General features: G+C 44.2%; 2 protein-coding genes across 5 annotated transcripts; one reads left to right on the top strand and one right to left on the bottom strand.

Moving 5' to 3' along the window:
- Positions 1-3,991: 3,991 nt before the first annotated feature.
- Positions 3,992-13,889, bottom strand: LOC135513839 (E3 ubiquitin-protein ligase RNF31-like). 4 transcript variants are annotated; one of them, XM_064936798.1, is made up of 23 exons: positions 13,648-13,889; positions 13,106-13,307; positions 12,751-12,897; positions 12,363-12,518; positions 12,223-12,279; positions 11,883-12,051; positions 11,646-11,805; positions 11,365-11,507; positions 10,966-11,138; positions 10,569-10,802; positions 9,899-10,234; positions 9,436-9,621; positions 8,907-9,113; positions 8,551-8,724; positions 8,217-8,315; positions 6,696-6,785; positions 6,463-6,577; positions 5,729-5,841; positions 5,380-5,490; positions 5,174-5,222; positions 4,986-5,082; positions 4,691-4,856; positions 3,992-4,604 (listed from the first exon to the last, which is right to left on the bottom strand). In XM_064936798.1, the coding sequence occupies exons 2-23, from the start codon at positions 13,304-13,306 to the stop codon at positions 4,554-4,556; spliced, it is 3,234 nt and encodes a 1,077-aa protein (XP_064792870.1). In that variant the 5' UTR covers position 13,307; positions 13,648-13,889; the 3' UTR covers positions 3,992-4,553. The 4 variants fall into 4 exon arrangements, with proteins under 4 accessions (XP_064792870.1, XP_064792878.1, XP_064792882.1 ...); XM_064936806.1 differs by having other exon boundaries at positions 11,365-11,504; XM_064936810.1 differs by having other exon boundaries at positions 11,646-11,703.
- A 778-nt stretch (positions 13,890-14,667) lies between these two features.
- Positions 14,668-17,137, top strand: buc (bucky ball). The gene is made up of 5 exons (XM_064926529.1): positions 14,668-14,824; positions 14,898-16,574; positions 16,681-16,816; positions 16,938-17,023; positions 17,106-17,137. Exons 1-5 carry the CDS (start codon positions 14,668-14,670, stop codon positions 17,135-17,137), a joined length of 2,088 nt encoding a protein of 695 aa, XP_064782601.1.
- The last annotated feature ends 5,968 nt before the right edge of the window (positions 17,138-23,105 follow it).

Here is a 23,105-nt window from a genome sequence, read left to right as displayed (position 1 = left end):
CAAAATCAGATTTAATTGCATTTTCCATGTGGTCTATATTAAAGGGCAACTCATTTAATAACAGGTTTTTCTAATTCAATATTTGTGCACAATTTTGACTTAAAATATCAAAAGGACGCAAAAGGCACTCATTTCGTGGAATGACCCAGAAAGAAATGCAAAAACTCAAGTGCTGCTTCAATTCAATAAAATGCAACAGCAAAAGCTCTATGTTGACATTGCATGGAGCCCATGAGTGTTCTAATCAAAAGGTATTTTTGGAGAGGGATGCTGACCCTGTCCCATGCCTTGGCCCTGTCTCTTTCCAGCTGGATGATCTGTAGAGGAGTGTGAGAGAGGGAGTGACATGCCTGGGTGCTGGTACCCAGACCCTCAGGGCAATACCAGAGTTCAGGCGAAGAGATGGGAGGAGTCAAGCTGGCCTCCTTGCCTGCTGCAGATTGGCTAAATACCTAGGCCTCTGATTTCTGTGGACAATTACATATCAGCCACATAAAAAAATAGACTACACCTTCGCTCTCTCTCTTCAGTTTGTATTTGAATCTCTCACTTGAACAAGTCAGCTAGCTATTACAACGGTAAGATCGACAGTTGAAGTCGGAAGTTTACATACACCATACCCAAATACACTTAAACTCAGTATTTCACAATTCCTGACATTTAATCCTAGTAAAAATTCACTGTCTTAGATCAGTTAGGATCACCACTTTGTTTTAAGAATATGAAATGTCAGAATAATAGCAGAGAAAATTACTTATTTCAGCTTTTATTTCTTTCATCACATTCCCAGTGGGTCAGAAGTGTACATACACTCAATTAGTATTTGGTAGCATTGCCTTTAAATTGTTTAAATTGTTTAACTTGGGTCAAATGTTTCAGGTAGCCTTCCATAAGCTTCCCACAATAAGTTGGGTGAATTTTGGCCCATTCCTCCTGACAGAGCTGATGTTACTGAGTCAGGATTGTAGGCCTCCTTGCTCGCACACGCTTTTTCAGTTCTGCCCCCCCCCGTGCTTTACTGTTGGGATGGTGTTCTTCGGCTTGCAAACCTGCCCCTTTTTCCGCCAAACATAACGATTGTCATTGTGGCCAAACAGTTCTATTTTCGTTTCATCAGACCAGAGGATATTTCTCCAAAAAGTACGATCTTTGTCCCAATGTGCCATAGTCTAAACCGTAGTCTGGCTTTTTTATGGCAGTTTTGGAGCAGTGGCTTCTTCCTTGCTGAGCGGCCTTTCAGGTTATTTCGATATAGGACTCGTTTTACTGTGGATATAGATACTTTTGTACCTGTAGCCTCCAGCATCTTCACATGGTCCTTTGCTGTTGTTCTGGGATTTATTTGCACTTTTCGCACCAAGGTACGTTCATCTCTAGGAGATAGAACACGTCTCCTTCCTGAGCGGTATGACGGTTGCGTGGTCCCATGGTGGTTATACTTGCGTACTGTTGTTTGTACAGAATAACTGGATACCTTCAGGCATTTGGAAATTGCTCCCAAGTATGAACCAGACTTGTGGAGGTCTACAATTTTTTTTCTGAGGTCTTGGCTGATTTCTTTTGATTTTCCCATGATGTCAAGCAGAGGCACTGAGTTTGAAGGTAGGCCTTAAAATACATCCACAGGTACACCTCCAATTGACTCAAATGATGTCAATTAGCCTATCAGAAGCTTCTATAGCCATTACATTTTCTGGAATTTTCCAAGCTGTTTAAAGGCACAGTCATTTTAGTGAATGTAAACTCATGACCCACTGGAATTGTGATACAGTGAATTATAAGTGAAATGATCTGTCTGTAAACAATTGTTGCAAAAGTGACTTGTGTCATGCACAAAGTAGATGTCTTAACCGACTTGCCAAAACTATAGTTTGTTATAACAAGACATTTGTGGAGTGGTTGAAAAACAAGTTTTAATGACTCCGATCTAAGTGTACGTACACTTCCGACATAAACTGTAAGTACCGATGACGCCCAACCTGCTTGATACAGTAAACAATTCGATATTTTAGCTTTTAATTCATTCAGTGTTGACAGTAAAATACAAAAATATGTATTGATAGTTTATCAACGGCACTAAACCTATTGATTTCATAAGGATGTCCCTTTAGCTGCTCATCATGGTTTTAACCAATCTTGACATACAGCACTCCGAATCTTACAACCCGATTGGTAGATTCCACCATTTCAGCAAGCCCGAGGACAAGACTTGACTATTAATAGTGATGGTATGAAAATTGAAATTGCAAACCATTTTGTCAGACCCCTGACAGAAAACCTGTTTTATATGTCAGCCCATGCACATACCAGTCAAAAATCCATCCAGTATGAAGCACCTGATAGTCAGCTTGACTTGTACTGTAGGCCTATTATGCAGCAAAAACAAATTGGAGTTATGGCTTTTGTAACACTATCACAACCTGCATCAGTGTAATCAATAGTGTTGTGCTAAACAAACATAACCTACCACTACGTGTCTTTTATAGTCTCAAGCTTTTAATGTTTACAATTTCCCCCGTTGATGATATTGGTGTTTTTCAAGTTCCCTTGTCGTCCTTCAGTTTTTGCCCCTTGACAGACTGAATGTTCTCATCTGAAATGTATCTGATGGAGCAGATTTAGTTTGACACAGCTGGCTGATAAACATTCCACAGATACACCTGCTTTGCAGGGCTGCTATCTGGCTGTGGATAATGAAGGTCAAACAGGTCTTGTGGTGCATGTTAAAAAGCTGTTCCCTTCCCCATCATCACCAACCTGTCAAACTACCCCAGAGGTCAATTCCAGAGCAGATAGAGCAGTAACACAATTGATCTAGCTTGGCTGAGCTTGAAATAAAACGTTATATTTCATGACAACAATTCTGGCTTCGGTTAACCTAAATACCACGACCTGAGGGTGTGTGTTATATGTCAGGAAAACATGTTGCCGTATAGTGTATTTCCTATTTTGTTCATTTCATCAGGAACCCCGTCTCTTCAGGGCACTCACTGGATGGTTGGCCTAAGCAGGGGGTACAAATACGAGTTCTGTCTTTTGGCAGTGTGCCTTGCTCTGTTCCAACGCCTGCCCCGTGGCACAGAAACACCATCACAGCAGTACCCATAAACCTGCAGGCTCTCCCTGCCCCCTCTCCACTTGTCTCTGATCCTGCTGCTGTACTGATATCTATCTCAGACAATGGCTGCTTCGCTTCCCAAAACATCCTCGAGACAAGCACAAGAGAGTTCATTTGTCACAAGACATGAGCAGCCATGTCAGAAGCTGACTCATCTGACTTGGTATTGGAGTGAAAAACAGCAATACACGTATGATTATTCATATTTGAGCCGTCAATTGGCTGGTTCAAGCTCAAATGTTTTGAAATACTCTTTGACCCTAAAATGTCAAGGCTGCTCCTTTTTTAACAAACATGATTTTTATGCAAACAATAGAGTGAGCATATACATGTAAGTCAATAAGCACATTGAAACCTGGTGTAGAATAAATGCAATTTCAAAGGTCTGAGTTACGCTAAAGTTCTTGCTCTGCGTGTTTTTCAGAGTCTGAACAGTGAATAACAGTGGCCACTAATCATAGCGCTTGGCGCCGCAACACACAGTGGGCCACAACCTTTATAATCAGTCCCACATTAGTCAGAGCCAACTTACACAAAGTTATATTCAGTCATAATTCACTGACACTGAAGACAAACGCAATTAAGGGAAAACAATTAATATCTCAAGTAAAATCTGATATTTATTGTTAATGATTGTGTATGATTCATTTACTGTAGAAATACTACACAATGATACCTGGAGGGCAAACAATCTTCAGTTTCGAAATGTCCAGTGTTGAAGCGGTACCTCTGGGGCTGTACTGATCCAATCCCCCCTAAACATTCCAGTAACTATGTCAACCCTGCAGTTACTCTGAGGACACAACTACCTCCCTTCCAGCAAGCATACCAGGAACATTTTGGATAAAAAAAGCATGACAGAACCATAGTGGATGATTGATCTTTTGGTTTATTGCAGGGCTCTCCAACCCCATTCCTAGAGTTCTACCCTCATGCAGGTTTTCGGCTCAACCTCAGTTTTAACTAACCTGATTCAGCATATAAACCAGCTAATTATTAAAATCAGGTGTGTTAGATTAGAGTTGGTGTGAAAACCTAGTGGTTATTTGGGTGTTTAAATATATATCTTTTTTCCCCCCAGACAGAAATATACAGTTAAGAGCATGCACCTCCAGACTCTGTGCAATGAAGCGATGCCTCTAAATATAACTGGTTATTTAAGCTGTAACCCTGTTATCACAGTCTTGAAATGTTATGCACACACCCACACGGCCACACACCCACTCATACTTCTCTGTTTTAAATTAATGTGCAACTGAGCATTTAGCCCTAACACAGATTCATAAATAACTGTAGCACAATAATGGGGATGTAAGCAGAGCTTTCTGCTGTGTGGTGTAACAGTCACATTGACGCAAACACATTTGATGGCTTATACAGCCAAAATCCCAACACTCAATACTAAAAAACACTTCAACGAGCAAACAAGTAGTTTTCATTTCTTCCGTGGAACCTTGTCTCCAAGTGGTACTTCATCAATAAGTTTCTGAAATAAGATTAGAAAATGTTCAAACCAAGTGACTAAATATTTGGAAAAAGACAAATCCCTCCACAAGGATCATCAAAGCATACCTCCAGTATTCGAGTATAGTACGTCACATCGTCTTCCAGCTCCCCCCGGGCGTCATCCACTTGGTATCTCCGACAGGCCAGCCCCAGCTCGTTGGCATTGAAGAGAGGGGCCGGGTCGATGGAATGGCTATTGATGAGGCTCACCAAGTACTCTCTGTAGTGTTTCCTGGAATAGATTAGACAAAAACCAGTTAGGTTACATCGATGCATCTTTATCATGGGAGAACTCTGTTGTTCTCTAAAGTGCCGTTGAGTCCTTGAAAAATACTGGTGGTGGCAGTGAGAGGTAACATACTCGCACAGTCCTGCATGGCCAGGCTGAGTTTGAGCCCCACAGGCCGAGTCCGTCTGCTGCCCACTCTCATCCTTCTGCTCTATCACTCCGCACAGCCCTGAGAGAAAGAGAGAAAGAAAATGATATATCTTAGTATTTCTCCGTTTCAGTTTTTCTGAGTAAAAAGAAAATAACACATAGAATCTTACCTGCTTGAGTTCCTGGAGGGGTGTCTGTATTGAACTCAACACCCTTGTTCTGCAAACAGACAATAACAATAAACAATTATTTTAATGCGGTCCATCTACAGATATTCTTGCAATAAAATCAGTTATGTGAGTCAGGGTGCTATAATGTGGTTATGGTGATTGTAATGGAGTGTGAGCATCCATGTGTGTGTCGTGTGAGTCTCTACCTGCAGCAGGGCTTGTAGTCTGCCAGGCTCCCAGTCCCTCAGGTAGAAGAGACAGTCTCGAGGGTGATGGGCATGCAGGCCTGTCACACTACAATGGATCACTGCACAAGTCTACAGAAGAGGGAGGGAGGAAGGAGAGAAAGAGAAGGCGCAAGAGAGAGAGAAAAGAAAGAGAGAAATGGTGGGAGAGGAGGAGAGGGAGAGAGTGGCAGAGAGAAGGAAAGAAAAACACCCACATTAAAGTGACATTCAAGTCAACTCCCATAAGATAAAACCTTGCCAGGAACTAGCACAATCAATGACACACAAATGAAGAACACAAACACACCAAGCCATTTAAGGGACTTACAGTGTGGAAGGGGTTGTTGCATCCGCTGCAGAACTGGTACCTGCACTGGGAGCAGCTGAAGTGCATACAGCCTCCTTTGGACAGGGCATACTGGAACCTGCAGTTTGGACATGCTGAGGGAAAGAGGCAGTCAATTCACGGACATGATTCCCGGGTATTGGGAGAGTACACATGAGAATGAATCAAGGAAAGGAACTAAATGAGATAATTCCCACCTATGAAGGTCATGGAAGAGACCGTAAATACTTAAAGGGTCTAACTTGCTCTAACTCGGTAAAAACAGGGTTTAAAGGTAAATACAGTAGAACACCTGCTGAGGTGCAGTAGAACACCTGAGTGTCGATGAAAGGTAACAATTCAACATGAATTGTCGAGAAATTAACAGAAAATGACAGACAATATTCAACGTGGTCAGATGCGATAGGAGGGCCTAATGCTGCTTCTAACTAACTGTTTGTCGGCACTGTCCGGTTTGTCCTTATTCTTCTGGCTTAGTTCAGGCAGAAGGCCCACAGTACCTCTATGAGAGTGTTATTCATGATGCTAATGAAATGTACCGGTTTGGAAGAGGAACTATGAGTAAGACCAATTTGATCTCTCTCAGCCCAACACCTAGTAAAGTGTCTGGTCGTTCATACCTCCGCAAGTACCTGCCTTTCCTGGTTAAAAAGCTACAGTAGCTCTCAATGGAAGAGGTGTTTAAGAAGGTGTGTGTGTGAGAGAGAGAGACTCACTGATGCCGTTGTCACGCAGGTATCCGGCCAGGCCTTGCCTCTGGTACTCTGGGTCATTCTCTCTCTTCCAGGACTGGTACCGTTCACACGACAGACCACCGTGCTGAGACTCCCACTAGTGAATGCACGGTGACAAGAGAGGATGATATACAGATTAGGCTCCAGCTTCACACCAAAGAAACATCTCCTTCTATCACCCGCTCTCACACATAGAGTGGATGTTTGTCACTTACAGGTTTCTTGCATTGTGCGCAGAAGCTGTTCCTGCACTGGAAACAGGTGACCTTCAGTTGGTCTCCATCATAGATGAACCCATAGGAGCACTGACCGTAGGAAGGGGAGGGGAGGAAGGGGAAGACAGGAATAGTTAATGAAATAAAAAAAACAGAAATACCTTTGCTATCAGACTCAAAATTGAGCTCAGGTGCATTCTGTTTCCATGGATTATCCTTGAGATGTTTCTAATTTTAGTCCATCTGTGGTAACTTCAATTGATTGGACATACCTGCAAATGCACATTGCACATACAGTGCCTTGCGAAAGTATTCGGCCCCCTTGAACTTTGCGACCTTTTGCCACATTTCAGGCTTCAAACATAAAGATATAAAACTGTATTTTTTTGTGAAGAATCAACAACAAGTGGGACACAATCATGAAGTGGAACGACATTTATTGGATATTTCAAACTTTTTTAACAAATCAAAAACTGAAAAATTGGGCGTGCAAAATTATTCAGCCCCCTTAAGTTAATACTTTGTAGCTGCGATTACAGCTGTAAGTCGCTTGGGGTATGTCTCTATCAGTTTTGCACATCGAGAGACTGACATTTTTTTCTCATGACTCCTTGCAAAACAGCTCGAGCTTAGTGAGGTTGGATGGAGAGCATTTGTGAACAGCAGTTTTCAGGTTGAAGGAATTGTCCGTAGAGCTCCGAGACAGGATTGTGTCGGCATAGATCTGGGGAAGGGTACCAAAAAATGCCTGCAGCATTGAAGGTCCCCAAGAGATCCTTGAAGAAATCCTGCTCAGGACCTTAGACTGGGGCAAAGGTTCACCTTCCAACAGGACAACGACCCTAAGCACACAACCAATACAATGCAGGAGTGGCTTTGGGACAAGTCTCTGAATGTCCTTATGTGGCCACAGCCAGAGCTCGGACCTGAACCTGATTAAACATCTCTGGAGAGACCTGAAAATAGCTGTGCAGCAATTACTCCCCTTCCAACCTGACAGAGCTTGAGAGGATCTGCAGAGAAGAATGCAAGAAACTCCCCAAATACAGGTGTGCCAAGCTTGTAGCGTCATACCCAAGAAGACTTGAGGCTGTAATCGTTGACAAAGGTGCTTCAACAAAGTACTGAGTAAAGGGTCTAAATACTTATGTAAATGTGATATTTCAGTTTTTTTAATTTTATAAATTTGCAAACCTTTCTAAAAACGTTTTTTTCTTTGTCACTGTGGGGTACTGTGTGTAGAATGATGAGGGGGAAAACTATTTGATACATTTTAGAATAAGGCTGTAACGTAACAAAATGTGGAAAGGGGTCTGAATCCTTTCCGAATGGACTGTATACTGCCATTTCTTAGCTAGTGAACTGTGATTACTGTGATTTTTATTTTATTATGACAGCCTCAAATGGGGATTATCAAATTATGTCTGGAAACATACATTATAACATTTTTCCCTTGCCTTTGTACACATAGGAAATAAAATATAAAAACCCACTCAAGGCTTTTATGTGATTAGAACTCACATGACTACACCAGAGGAACTTGGGGTCCTTGATGAGGGCTTGTTCAGTCAGCTTCTTATGAAACAGATCATACACTTCCGGCTCCAGACACTCCCGCAGCTGCACACACACACGCACAGGAAAATATGATTACAGGTGTTACCATCAAACACACACCCAGAAAACTAATCTATGGTCTTGCGAGACAACACTGACACCACCAAAAACTGCATTTTGAAGGGAGAGAAGCCTCTGAAATCCTGGAATTGTGTTTTTGTCTCACTGTTTCTTCTCTCTTCAAATAGAGAATCTGAGGGAGATGTTGTGTGACGTTGTTCTCTGTGTGATGTACTACCTGGATGTCCAGGGTGGAGAAGTAGCTGTTGAGGTGTTCGGGGTCGTTGATGTCAGGTTCCCAGCAGACGGGACACACCATGTCTCTGATGTGCTTGTCTCTCACTGCGATAGTGAAGTGCTGCTGGAAACAGCCACAGCACACCGAGCACTGACAGGAGGTCAGAGACTGCATCTGAAACAGGGAAGGAGAGAAGAGAGAGGAAGAAAGAAAGGATTAGGAGAGTTGTGGGGGTTGGATACTGCAAAAAAAAAAGAAAAAAAAAGGAGAAAAGCTTTGCTACATTTTGAGTAAAGACAAGCTTGTGCTATGACACGCACACAGACACACACACACACACACACTTGAGAGAGTACCTTGCTGTGGGGAAAGTCTGACAGGCAGATGGGGCACTCTTTGGCCAGCACCCGGCGGATGAAGTCTCGGTCATGTGACTCGCGTACGGCCTGTACCACGTCGTCTAGGGAGTAGGGGGCGGTACGCTCCTGCAGCAGGGACAGGGCCAGCTCACAGCGGCCCCAGCTGGGCAGGTCATACACCGCCAGCAGCCTCCGGCACACACGCTGGCCCCAGGGGGAGGAGGGAGGGAGTGGAGGGGGAAGAGTGAGAGGAGAGAGAGATCAGACCAGTGAAGTGGACAAACAGATACAGAGGAATGACAAAAGGAGAGATATGCCACACTCAAAAATAACTCTTATCACTGTAAAACATCAATGTACATGAGACATCAAGCAATTGTCAAGATGACTGAAGAACATGTATGACCTGTGGGCCTTTCTAATGGTGGTAGGTATAAACAGATTATCATCAATATAGCTATTCTGTGTTCAGCTACATGTATGGCCAGAAAAATATAGTGGAGTTCAGAGAGCCCCAGTGACCCACCTGTTTGTCGGGGTGGTTGATGTCGATGGGTGGCTCAGGTTGGTCGCTCCACATGCGTTGGTGGAAGGGCTCCATGAGGGGTCGCTGCAGCAGAGACAGAGCCCCCCGCACCTCTCCCTCGCTCTGCCTCAGAACCTCCTGACACCGCACCTCATCAGTGAACCCCAGAGAACACAGCTCCTTTACCTGCAAAGGTACATGAGAGACCAAAACCTTCCTTGAGCGTTTGGAAGGCTAATCTCCTACATATGGGGCCAATTTCCCACATCAAGATTAAGCCTAAATTGGGACTCAAAATAGTCAGTAGAGAATCTTCATTGAAGGTCTGTTTTAGTCCAAGACTAGGCTTAATCTAGGTCTAGGAAACCAGCCCATAGCTGTCAGCAAAGTGAACAAAAGTGACAGTCCAACTGACCTTAGACCAGTTCTTAGTGGGCAATAGACTTTCTGACCCGTCTCTCACCTTAGAGTGTCTGTCTCTGAGAGCCTGTTTCGCTGCTCTCTCAGTGTCTCCCCCTGCAGACAGCCAGGCCAACTTGGCCTCAGCCCTGGACAGTGTCACTCCTTCCCCTCTGGTCTGCTCCTCCTCCACACCTGTATCCTCTGCAGTACCAGTACCGTTCTGGTTCTGTCCGGCCTTCAGGTCTGCTGCTCGAGACGAAGTGGCCGTGGCACAGATCTGGTCGAGCAAGTGAGGTAGCTCCGCTTTGAGCCAATCACAGGGAAGGATGTTTCCGACCCCGGAGACGCGCAGGCCTGTATACACCTCCTCTGGACTCACTCCTTTCTTCTCTCCATCCTGACAGACAGACAGACAGGATGGAGAAACAGTTAACAGAGACAGGAAGAGAGAGGGAAATAAAGAAACCTATTTGTCATACATATTCACTAGGCCTCAGCTGCTGCTACTCACCACGATGTATATTACACACCTAGAGGATGTTAAGGTTATTTTTACACAATGTTTGTTTTCTGAAATCGTTTGTTTTCTGCAACCAAATTGGCCAGCAATGGTACAATAAAGACTTTACTGAATCAAAATCTTAAATGAGCAAATAGCTTGTAATATTACAAGTAGTGGGGTAATGTGATTATACACCATATTATAGATAAAACAGAAAGCCTTCACTCACTCTAATGAGCTGGATCAGCTTTAGCCCCTCCTCCCTCATCAGTTTCTGTCTCGTCAAATCAGGGTCCTCCATGGGCGGGTCTTTGGGTTTGATGGACAGCACGGGGACCTTTTTGACCTGGGACGGAGGGTGCAGTTTGACTCGCATTTTGGTGGGCTCGGGGCGGGGGAGGTCACACATCTCACACACTGACGCTGGAGTGTAATTGATGTAAGTACAGAACTGACACATCCACTGCAAAATGATGAGAGAAGAAGAGATAATTTTCATGAGCTTAGACACTCACAGGAATAGAGGAACAACATCAACTGTAATACATGGTGATAAAGGCACAATCTGAAACTTTCATTTCAACTGAATATGTGCTGCTTCTGCATTGACTTTAACAGTAGTTTACCTGGCTGTCTGGGTCTCCTGGCATACCCAGTACCGGAGCAGCAGGCCGGTTGGGTGTAGGAGTGGGGCGTGTGGGGGTTGCCGGAGGCTTGGTGGCCAGGCGGGGGCGCTCACACACCTCACACAGGATACTACTGCCCGCGTTCAACACCGTACAGCTTTTACACTGCCACTCTGGTGACATACATAGTGAAAACACACTCAACACAGGACTATGGAAGAGGTGAATATTAACTCAACAGCTCATATACACCAAGAGTGTCTTTCCATTTTCAGACAATAAACCAGTATACATAGAAATACAGAGGCGTGAGACTGATTGGAGTGCAAAAAAGGCAAACCACCACTATTAAAACACAAACATTGTTGGTTGGTTGGTTGGGTGTGTGTGTAAACTGACCAGTGATGGTGAAGGGCTGTGGGAACTCATCCTTAGCAGAGCCAGAGGAGGCCAGGCGTGGTCTCTCACATGTCTCACACAGTATGTCCTGGTTGGAGTTGACCCTGGTGCAGTGGGTACAGTGCCATGACAGGAGGGAGCTGCTGGGAAAGAGAGGGAGGAAGTGAATCTAGTGCCCAACACAGGGAGTTGCATTTCAGCAATAATCACCACCTTTGAAAATGTAGCGATTCTCACCCTTTCCTGTCAGTTTCTATTTTGTCTTACTTGTCATGTCTTACCTCTGGTTCTTTCGCATTTTAGAGGATGTCACGACAGTCCTGTGGTGATTGGCTCGTTCTGCAGAGGAGTGGTACAGTCTATCACATTCAGTACACAGCCATTGGACACAAGAGTTACAGTGGGCAGCCACTGGGAATATAGCACAGATAGTGCAGTTGTCTGCAAAGGGGAAGAGAAACAAGGAAAGTTGAATGCAAGTTTCAGATGTAAAAAATACACACACACACACTTCCAACCTGTGTGTCTGGTAGAGATAGAGGTGGAGGTTGAGGCGTTAGCAGTCCGTACTGGAAGAAAAGCACTAGTGGGAGACTGAGACAGGGAGGCCAGAGACATGTACAGGGGCTGGCTCTCTCTGAGGCTGGAGGGAATAGCTACCGCATCAGAAATGGGTCCGAAGTCATCCTGGAATCATAAAGGAGAATTCAGTCATCTGATGGTGGTGGAAACAACCAGGCACAAAACCACACAAATATAAAAACTGCCAGAAGTAGAGAAAGGCAAATAGGGTAAACAAAAAAAAACATGTAGAAGGCAGAGAGGAAGATTATAGGTTATGGGAGATAGGAAAAATACCTTTTGGTTCAGTGATGGGATAATTCTCTCAAAGAACTCTGGGTGGGGGTGAGCCTCCTGTGAAAACATCAACGACTCAGTCGTACAACTGACTTCAGAAACCTCTGAAATATTTCAGAATAACTGCCATTGGTCCAGACCTTGATGAGCATGTCCAGTTCCATGCGTAGACTCATGACCTCCAAGGTGACCGCTGCGACCTTCTCAATGTCAGGTTCCACGACCTCATCAGGGAAACTCAGGCCGTCTGGCTGCTGATTGGAGTAACCATAGAGACAAAGCACTGCCCTTCCTCCCTGGGGTAGAACAGAGGAGAGGAAAGGATATAGAGGGTTTTATGCAATACTGTTGGCATAACATTAGTGTTGTGGTGTGTGCACAATTAACTTCATTAACAAGGTAGTAGGCTATAGATTCATATTGAACTAAGCCTATATCAACATAATGCCAATAAGATAATAGTGACAAGACAGTAGACAACATATCATCACCCAGAATCTCACCTGCCTGTATTGAAGACATCCTCACCTGAATGGCATCTACTGTTGCTCTGAAGACGGGGTTGTTGTGCTTGACAGCACGCCAGTACTTGGGCCTACTGGAGCTGGTGAGGTTACAGCCATACTTCTCCAGAATGTTCAGTGCTGTGGACAATCTCTGCAGGGAACCTATGGTCTGGCAGGAGAGAGGACAAAGATGAAAAAAGTTTGATACAGAAAAAGGTTCAGAAAAGAATAGACAGTGAACAAAAATATGAGCACAATGTATAGAGAGAGAGTGGGGGGGGGGGGTCACTATTTCAAAATGTAGGCTAAGTGAAGGTAATTATGTCATTGTGACATGGATATTGTTTACCGTTTCAAGCACACTCAAACTAACTCACTTCTTTCCTGTTGTTATTGACGCCGTTTTCAATTATCATGGTCTCCGCAGCAATGTAGCGGTATTTGACCGATGGTGGTAAGGGTATGTTGGCCATGGCTGATATTCCTGCACGGACCTCCAGCACTGAGCCAGTGGAATACAGACAAGCTTCCGCATGGCATCGTACCTCCTCTAGCTGGTCTGAAAGGGTACTAGCCATCCTGGAAAAGAGACATCAGTCATCGTCATCACCATCACACAGATCAGATAGCAAATCATTGAGGGCACTGCCACACCACAGGCAGGGTTGATGAGTATGAGCAAGATGCTTGCCTTACTGACATCCATTCAATCATAAGACGTTACCTGTAAACCCCGACAAGTGTGTGGCTTATAAATCACAAGGCTGTCATATCAAGCGACACGCACAGCAACCAGAGACTTTTACTGCATCTGCAGTACTGTATATTTGCAACAACACAATTACTAGCTAATTAAAGTTTAAGTGGAAATTATGTCTCTACCTATGTGAAAATACTGTCATATAAGCAATCTGCTTACCCAGTGTTTTCGCTCAACTGTTTGCAGTGACAGCCATTGAATCACGATGAGATGGCATTTCATTCAAAAGCAGGGGCTTTCAAAACACCATGTCACGCACCTCAATACAGACTTGTGCGCTACAAACATGTATTTATATATATTGTTATATATCAAATGTTATTCTAAAACAAGTAGTAACAGGTCGTAGTAAAATCTAGCTGCAGTACTAGCTACGAATGTAAATAACTGCGTGAGAAAAATGCCGTATTCTGCTTTGGGCAAAGAAACTAACCCCCATGCATCGCCATTGTGTGTCAAAACCTAAATCTCAAACAGAGATCCCCGGAGCCAATATGGCTTGGACTGAGGAAACGTCGCAAAACTGCAGTGCAGTACATTGTTTGTGAAGTTTTGGTGTCACCTTGTGGTGAAAATGACTAATTGCCTAATTTACTTGTCGGCTCACCTGAAAAATATCCAGTTGATTACACGCTAATTGGTGTGGGGCGCGGGTGTTGCATTGCCCACGCGCAGTAGGTGATAAATATGGTGGGGAGGGTGAGGAACGGGAGAGTTTTGTGTTGCTCTCGTTTCGTGCACGCCTACGGTCTCACGGTTTTTTTGTTGGACCGTCACGGTCACATGTAAGTCCTTATACACCCCCCCCCCCCCCCCAACGTAATTTTCTTGTGTATTACTCTGATGTAATGGCATAATACATATTTATTGTTGTTCGTGGATGCAGTCAGATTGTCGCCTAATTTGAATGGAAGGCATATCCTCTGCAACGCTACCAGTTTCTACACCGATTTAGGATGCCGATCTAATGATGTGTAGGCTTACGTTAACTTCTTGTTTCCTCTTTGCACTAGACTTGCGGTGTATAATATCCTGTGCTGTGTCTTTCAGCCTTGACCAAGCAATGGAAGGTGATTTATTTATTAGTGTACTGGGTTTGATAAATTGTGACATTACTCAATTGAATATTTGTGGTGGGAAGTGTCAAATCAACTAATTAATTTATTCTTTCATTCAGATATGAATAATTCTTCACACTCAATGGGAGTTGGGCAACCACATCATCCAACTAATCACACAAGACCATTTTTCTATGTTCAACCACCAACTCAACCTTATTATAATATGTACCAATGGAATATGAACCCATATGGCCAGTATGGTCTTCCCCCACCAGGTACAATGGCACACATTTTTCTTGATCTTAAACACCATGAATTTACATTAATTTAAAATGTCTTTATTTCCAGTAATTCCTTATGGGCGTCCATATATGGCTCCATATCCATACACTGGTATGCAGTATCCTGGCTATGTGGTTCCCCAGGCTCCGATGCAGCCTGTTGACTACAGTAGGGTGTTTAACCCCCACATCTCCTCTGCGACCTATGACGTCCAGTACCGCCACCACTACCAGCAACAGGCCTGTGTACTGCGAGAGACCGTATGTTCAGAGGTTCAAACTGATCCGAGCGACACTGTCCACAAGCTGATCGACAGCCTGGACAGGCTCAGAACCAATGAGAAGCCACCTGAAGACAGTGAGTTAAACCCTAAATCTGACCTAGGGTCCCTAACCTCTGAGACAACCATTTCTTCCTCTGGAAATATGGAAGAATTCAGTGGGATGGGTAGGGAGCTGGAGTTGAGACCTCTACCACAGAGACAACCCCAACAGGGTAAGAGGAGGCAGAGGGAGTCTCCTCTGCCCAGCAGTGTATTCAGTGACTCTGCTATTACAGCAGTGGTCTATCATGCAGAAACCAGCCAGAGTTGCCTGGAGATGGCCACGCAGGATTGCTGGTCCCTGGGCTCTGTGGTACTGCCCATTGACAGCTCTTCTGTCCATGAGGAGAGTCTGGAGGAGTCTAGGCAGCAATGCCACTCTGAGAAGAGCCACCTGAATACTGAACAACCTGGGATGGAGGGGCAGTCCAGAGAACATCCTAATGCTCCAGAGGACGTCAAATGTGACTCTGTGGCCTTGACACAGAGCCTTGAACTGAATGGGGCTTCACATGACCACCACTCACTTGACTGTCTGGCTCCAGAACAAGATTGTGACAAGGTTCTGATACCATCCGCCTCTGAGCTGAAGGACCCTGTAGAAAATTTAGCCTCCAAGGCAGAGTCCTCTGACTTGCCTTACAGAATCCTCAGGCTGCCCTGTGATCAGGTTACAGGCATGCTGCTGGACGATCCACTGTGGTATGTTGACTCTGCTGCGTCCAGTCTGGTGCCTCCACCGCAAAGCCATCTGTCCCCGCTTGGGAGTGCCTACTACTGTAGCTACTACCCCCAAGTGGCCCAGGAGCGCCAGAGTGTCCTCAGCCCATCCATAGACGAGCTCTCCTCCAGAGACGAGCTCTTCTCCACTGATATCGACGATGTGGACCTTATCTCTGGTGGTCACATGTATGTGGGAGGCGGCAAGCTAGCCGAGGCAACCTGCAATACACCTGACCTCTCTGTTAAGGAAAACGTACCAACTCAATCCAACCCAGTAGAAGAAGGGTTTGCAGCTTGTTCGAAGACCTGTCTCAGCTGTGGCCTGAGCCTGGCGGAAGAGTTGAGGCCAGACGACTCACAAGGGCTATGCCGTTATGTTGAGCGGGAGGAAACGGATGACGATGTGCAAGAGGAAGATGACTACAATGAGGGAGGGGAGCTGTTGAGCACCTGTCAGGTGCCTGTGAAGAAACCACATCACCCTAACGGAGTGCCCCAGCTGCCTGCTCGCCAGTTTCATAACAGTAAACCAAAGAGGGGCTGCTGTGAGGACCACCATGAAGTCATGTGTCATGAAGAGCAGGAGCACGGTTACCTTTGGAGTTTTGACTGCTGTGAGGACCACAAAGCGACTGGCAAAGCTGAGAAGTATAAAGGGAAAGGAGGACAAAGAAATGCCCCATGCAGGCCTTATAATGGTAAGATCTCTTGACATGGTCTGATGTCCCCTTCTAAATAGTGTTTTTACTTTTAATCCTTGTGTCATTTATTACAAATGTGATGTGAATTTGTCATGTTTCCCAGAGAAACCTTGGAGAGCGGGCACTGTGGCATCAGACCAAGATAGCTGGGGGAGTTCTGGTGCCAAATATAAGCCAAAGTCTTGGAGACCGTACAATGGGTCACAAGAACAAAGTGAGTTTCCTTTTCGAACTGCTGAGTTACCCATTGCCTTCATCAGTTCTCTACTTTTCACTAGTCATTCACTGTTTGACCTGGCCGTTATTGTTGTCCCAGCTCATGCTTCCCTCTCTGTATCCTTCAGTGAGACCCCCACGCAGAAGGCCATTCGTTCAGCAGAGGCACCGAAGGACTGACTATGATGATCATGAAGAATCCGAGTTCTCTCGCTGCCAGAGGGGCCGAGGTAAAGGGTTGTTGCAGTATAGAGATACTACTACTTTTGTCACGTTTCAAAATGATCACTAACTTTTTTCATTTTTTTTCAGGGACCACAAAGAGAAGGGGCACAAGATATTAGCCTATTTAAGAATTGCACCGCTCCTAATATATTTATTCTAAATGTATTACCTAATATATAAATTCACTTGCACTATGAAATGCACACAAAACACATTGTAATAAATTAATAGACACTCGTAATGTTTGTATACGTGGTTAAAAAAAAGAATCTCAGGCGGCAGTTCGACAACTAGCTACACAGTAGATGCCTGCATTTCCATTGCTTGATGATGGTAGCCATATTGGACGCTGTGTGTTCATCCTAATCACAGCCTGGGCTGCAGCCCCACAGACCGTACTGTGACGCTAACCCCCATGTTGACCTGCAGACCAGAATGGACCTGGGAGGTGCAGGTCCAGTCTACTCTGCAGCTTTTAAACTCTTTTTCAGTGTCTGTCGTTCACTGAGGATGAAGCCCAGGTAATAAGATGTATCAAGCAGTGGAAATGCAGTGGCTTGGAGAGGAGATGGAAAACGAAAAAAAATTGCTGGGCTTGTTTGAGGCTAAGAGCCAATCAATCTAAATGTGTCTTTTTATTATTGTGCAGATATTTTAAGCATTGCAGTGTAATGTTGACAAACTGACATCTACTTGTCTGCGCAGTGTTGTTGTGTCATTAAAATCCTTGCATTGCACTTTAAAAAATGACTATTATTTTAATAGACTTGGGCTCCATTCATCATGAAGAATAGTTTGACTCAGTTTCATGAAAGTTGTGGCTAGTGCTCTACAAGTTGGATCAGTAATTGAAAGACCACTGTAATTGCTGGCTGTCCTTGTATTATGGACTTCATGGAAGAGCAGACCACTTCACATCTGTACTATTATCATTGGCTTGTCTGACTTGTTCACGGTAATCTGGAAGCCAGTACAGCCTTGTGCTCACCTTTTTTTAAAATACTGACTAATGGGTGACATGTACATAAGTGCACCTTGTGCTGGGGGCAAAAGGCCAGTCAAATCTGCAGTTTGTCATAACACAATGCCACAGGTGTCAAGTTGAGTGAGCATGCACTTGGCATGCTGACTGCAAGAATGTCTTTCAGAGTTGTTGCCTCCAATGTGGTTTTAGACTTTGCAGTACGTCCTATCGGCCTCACTTCGGCAGCTCATGTGTAACAGGACCTCCAGTGTAAGCAGGACCTCCAGATCCGACTTCACCTGCAGTATTATCTGAGACTGGGCAGCTGATGTAACTGTGGGTTTGAACAACCAAAGGATTTCAGCACAAACTGTCAGGGAAGCTCAACTGTGTGCTCGTCATCCTCACCAGGGTCTTGACCTGACTTGTTTGGTGTTGTGACCTACCTACTTCATTGGGTAAATGCTCATATTCAATGGCCACTGGCACGCTGGGGAAGTGTGCTCTTAAAGGATGAATCCCGGTTTCAACTACCGGGCAGATGGCATACAGCCTGTATGGTGTCGTGTGGGTGAGCAGTTTGCTGATGTCAACGTGAACAGAGTGCCCCATGGTGGGATTATGGGTAGGCATAAGCTATGGACGACGAACACGATTGCATTATAATGATGGCAATTTGAAAGCACAGAGATACTGTGACGAGATCCTGAGGCCCATTGTCGTGCCATGCATCCGCTGTCATCACTTCATGTTTCAGCATGATAATTCACGGCCCCATGTCACAAGGATCTATACACAATTTCTGGAAACTGAAAATGTCCCAGTTCTTCCATGGCCTACATACTCACCAGACATCACCCGTTGCGCATGTTTGGGATGCTCTGCATCGATGTGTACTGTAGCGTGTTCCAGTTCCCTCCAATATCCATCAACTTTGCAGAGCCATTGAGGAGTGGGACAACATTCCACGGGCTACAATCAACAACCTGATCAACTCTATGCGAAGGAGATGTTGCTGTGCATGAGGCAAATAATGGACACACCAGATACTGACTGGTTTTCCTATCCATGCCCCTACCTTTAAAAAAAATGTTTCTGGAACTAACAAATGCATATCTGTATTCCCAGTCATGTGAAAACAAATTAGGGCCTAATGTTTTTATTTCAATTAACTGATTTCCGGTTATATTTTTGTGAAGTGTGTTTTGTAAAGCAAATGAGTCTGGTTTAATCTGGCTTTTCAAAATGTACCAGTAAACTACCAAATGTTGGTAACTTTCATTTTTTTTAATAACATGACATCTAGTGGCCTTTTTAGGTACTTCAGATTATCACAGGTGTACTTATCTCTGGCCCCTCAGAGGTGTTATCATATAAAATAAAAATAGAATGACAGCTGTAAAACGTTATCCTAAATACAAACCAACTTAGTGAATACAATTGGTGTCTAAAATTTGTGTTTTGGCATGAATTTTGAATAGTGATGTTAACCTTTCTGGTTGTAACCTTTTTTTTCATCAAGACAGATTTTCCAAATGTGGGGGAGTTGAAATCTTTACCAAGGATCACCTTCAGTGCTTGAATGTCTCCAAGTCTGTCACCAAACAATTTGATTTGCTGGTTTTAAGCATTACACTTTCAAATAGCTCTTTGACTGTTGCTGGATGTTATCGTCCTCCATCAGCACCGGACTGTACCCTACCTGCCCTAAGCTCTCTCCTGGCCCCTTACACTGTCTAAATTTGTCCTGCTAGGTGACCTAAACTGGGACATGCTTAAACCACCTGACCAAGTCCTAAAGCAATGGGACTCCCTAAATCTCTTTCAGATTATTACCAATCCCACAAAGTATGACTCCAAACACCCAAAAAAGGCTACTCTCCTCAATGTTATCCTCACATATAATCCTGATAGGTATCAGTCTGGTGTTTTCTGTAATGACCTTAGTGATCACTGTTTTACAGCCTGTGTTCAAATGGCTACTCGGTGAAACGACCTGTCCTGATTTGTCATAGACGCTTGCTAAAACACTTTAATGAGCAAGCCTTCCTTCATGACCTGGCCTCTGTAAATTGGTACAGAATAAGCTTGATTCCCTCTGTCGAAGACATTTGGACCTTCTTTATTTGATATTTTCATTCGTATTGTTAACAGACACCTCCCCATAAAGAAAATTACAATTAAAAACAGGTTCAGCCCCTGGTTCGACCGTGATCTTGCAGAGTTACTACACCTCAAGAATTGCATTTGGCAAAAGGCTTGGCACACGCATACTTGAGAAATAAGTGCACTCTGGCTATTCGGAAGGCCAAAGTTAGTTACTTTAGGGAGCAGTTCTCTCTCTGTAGGTCTAATCCCAAGAAGTTCTGGAAAACAGTTAAAGACCTGGTGAATAAACCCTCCTCCTCACAGCTGCCCATGTCCCTTAATGTTGATGATGTGGTTGTTACTGACAAGAAGCACATGGCTGAGCTCTTTAATCAACACTTTATTAAGTCAGGATTCTTATTTGACTCAAATCAAATTTATTTATATAGCCCTTCTTACATCAGCTGATATCTCAAAGTGCTGTACAGAAACCCAGCCTAAAACCCCAAACAGCAAGCAATGCAGGTGTAGAAGCATAGTGGCTAGGTAAAACTCCCTAGAAAGGCTGAGACCTAGAGAGGAACCAGGCTAATAGGGGTGGTCGGTCCTCTTCTGGCTGTGCCGGTTGGAGATTATAACAGAACATGGCCAAGATGTTCAAATATTCATAAATTACCAGCATGGTTAAATAATAATAATCACAGTAGTTGTCAAGGGTGCAACAGGTCAGCACCTCAGAAGTAAATGTCAGTTGACCTTTCATAGCCGGTCATTGAGAGTATCTCTACCGCTCCTGCTGTCTCTAGAGAGTTGAAAACAGCAGGACTGGGACAGGTGGAACGTCCTGTGAACAGGTCAGGGTTCCATAGCTGCAGGCAGAACAGTTGAAACTGGAGCAGCAGCACGGCCAGGCGTACTGGGGACAGCAAGTAGTCATCATGCCAGGTAGTCCTGAGGCATGGTCCTAGGGCTCAGGTCCTCCGAGAGAGAGAAAGAAAGAAAGAAAGAAAGAAAGAAAGAGAGAGCATACTTAAATTCACACAGGACACCAGATAAGACAGGAGAAATACTCCAGATATAACAGACTGACCCTAGCCCCCGACACATAAACTACTGCAGCATAAATACTGGAGGCTGAGACAGGAGGGGTCAGCCATGCCTCCTTGCCAGTCCAACATTTCCTAATCTCCCACCCCTTCTAATGCAACTAGCCCCGATGCTTCTCCCTCTTTTTCCCCTGCCCCGCTACAAAGTTTATCCCTGCAGGCGGTCACTCAGTCCGAGGCGCTAAAGGAGCTCCTGAAACTTGACCCCCAAAAAACATCTGGGTCAGATGGTTTTTACCCTTTCTTCTTTAAGGTTGCTACCCCTATCATCGGATTTTGTGTTAAACGCTCTACAACATAGCTTTCTTAGTGTCCAACAAGCTTTCTCTGTCCTCAACCTTGTTCTGAACACCTCCAAAACAAAGGTCATGTGGTTTGGTAAGGAGAATGCCCCTCTCCCCACAGGTGTGATTACTAACTCTGAGGGTTTAGAGCTTGAGGTAGTATGGCTTGACGGTCCTTCTCTCAGCACATACCAAAGCTGCAGGCTAAAGTTAAATCTAGACTTGGTTTCCTCTATCGTAATCACTCCTCATTCACCCCAGCTGCCATTTGTGCTGTTATCTGTGCACAATAATGTTTGTACCATGTTTTTTGCTGCTACCTTGTTGTGTTGCTACCATGCTGTGGTGTCATGTGTTGCTTCCTTGCTATGTTGTTGTCTTAGGTCTCTCTTTATGTAGTGTTGTCTCTCTTGTCATGATGTGTTTTGTCCTATATTTATTTTTATTTTTTAATCCCAGCCCCCATCCCTGCAGGAGCTGGCTAATTAAATAAAGGTTCCAGACCTCGTAGGATAAGAGTTGAATACCCCTGGTCTAACCACTAGAAACTCAAGGACAATATGGACACCAATATTTTAAAAAAAGTATACTATATGAATACATTTTGTAAAAAGTTTATAAAGTGTAAATGACCAAAGTTACCATAGATTGCTATAGATTACCTGTTAAATTACCTAAATTACCAAAGATCTCAGTAACTTTGGCAAATTACCGGTAGCTTTGCAACCGGTGGTAAACCAATCCAAATAAGGAACTGTTTTTCAAACTGAAACCACACCTCTCATAGTCATCTACTTAATGCCAGGTGTGTCTAGTTTCCACTTTCAATCAGCGTGTTGTTAGGCAATGCAAGTTGATCTATTGTTTTGGTGGCGATCAGATAATTTCTTACATTTGTGTGCTCTGTTTTGGAGTTATTTTCTTATTCAGGGAAATTGGAGTTAATTGTTGTAGTGTCACCATTTGTAAGATGCACTTATTATTCAATGACATTGATTGAATTCAGGTCATTAATTAATTACAATGTCAGACTTTTCATTGATTCAATGTATTTCCTTATAGTTACCATCTCTTTCTTTGGCTAGTTGAGTTATGGCAGCAACCCCGTTTGAAAATGGACCGCATGGTCGACATGCATGGCGCCTTGGGCCACGCCAGCCAGTTCGCCAGCCTAACCCTGGTACACGGCATCCAGTGCATGGACCCCAAGGAGTAGGGCCTTATCTGACCGAACATCCGCCCCATGTGCAGCAGTCTCGACCCTACTTCTACGTGCAGCCCCCTCCTCCTCCTCCTCCTGTCTACCACTACCAGTGGCCCATGCCCTACAATCCATACTCTGGCTTTCCAGGGATGGGTACGCTTGAATCCTTTTTCATGCTCTGTACTATAAAAGCTATGAAATGTTCAGTCTCTGTGTGTAAAGTAACATTAATGATAATTAAACCAAATGTTTGTTCTGATTAATATACTATTGTACAAACTCAAAATGTACACTTCCATAATTTGAGGAACACCATGTTTTTCAGCTGTCTTTTTATTTAATAACTAATTCAATTCAATGATGCTCATCCCTTCTCATTCTGTCTTTAGGTTACGGTATGCCGGGTATGGTTATGCCACCATTCCCTCCCCAACCATACAT

This window comes from Oncorhynchus masou, chromosome 3 (assembly GCF_036934945.1).
Source record: "Oncorhynchus masou masou isolate Uvic2021 chromosome 3, UVic_Omas_1.1, whole genome shotgun sequence".
NCBI lineage: Eukaryota > Metazoa > Chordata > Actinopteri > Salmoniformes > Salmonidae > Oncorhynchus > Oncorhynchus masou.
Note: the sequence above shows the minus strand (reverse complement) of the source record. Positions and strands in the feature narration are given on the sequence as shown.

Excerpts from the sequence above, each read along its gene's own strand:
- LOC135513839 (XM_064936798.1), bottom strand. The coding sequence starts at position 13,306 with ATGGCTAGTACCCTTTCAGACCAGCTAGAGGAGGTACGATGCCATGCG. Across the intron at positions 12,519-12,750 it reads CAACAGTAGATGCCATTCAG|GGAGGAAGGGCAGTGCTTTG; the intron begins GTGAGGATGTCT and ends GTTCTACCCCAG. Across the intron at positions 4,605-4,690 it reads ACTATACTCGAATACTGGAG|AAACTTATTGATGAAGTACC; the intron begins GTATGCTTTGAT and ends ATCTTATTTCAG.
- buc (XM_064926529.1), top strand. The coding sequence starts at position 14,668 with ATGAATAATTCTTCACACTCAATGGGAGTTGGGCAACCACATCATCCA. Across the intron at positions 14,825-14,897 it reads GTATGGTCTTCCCCCACCAG|TAATTCCTTATGGGCGTCCA; the intron begins GTACAATGGCAC and ends CTTTATTTCCAG. Across the intron at positions 16,575-16,680 it reads CCCATGCAGGCCTTATAATG|AGAAACCTTGGAGAGCGGGC; the intron begins GTAAGATCTCTT and ends CATGTTTCCCAG.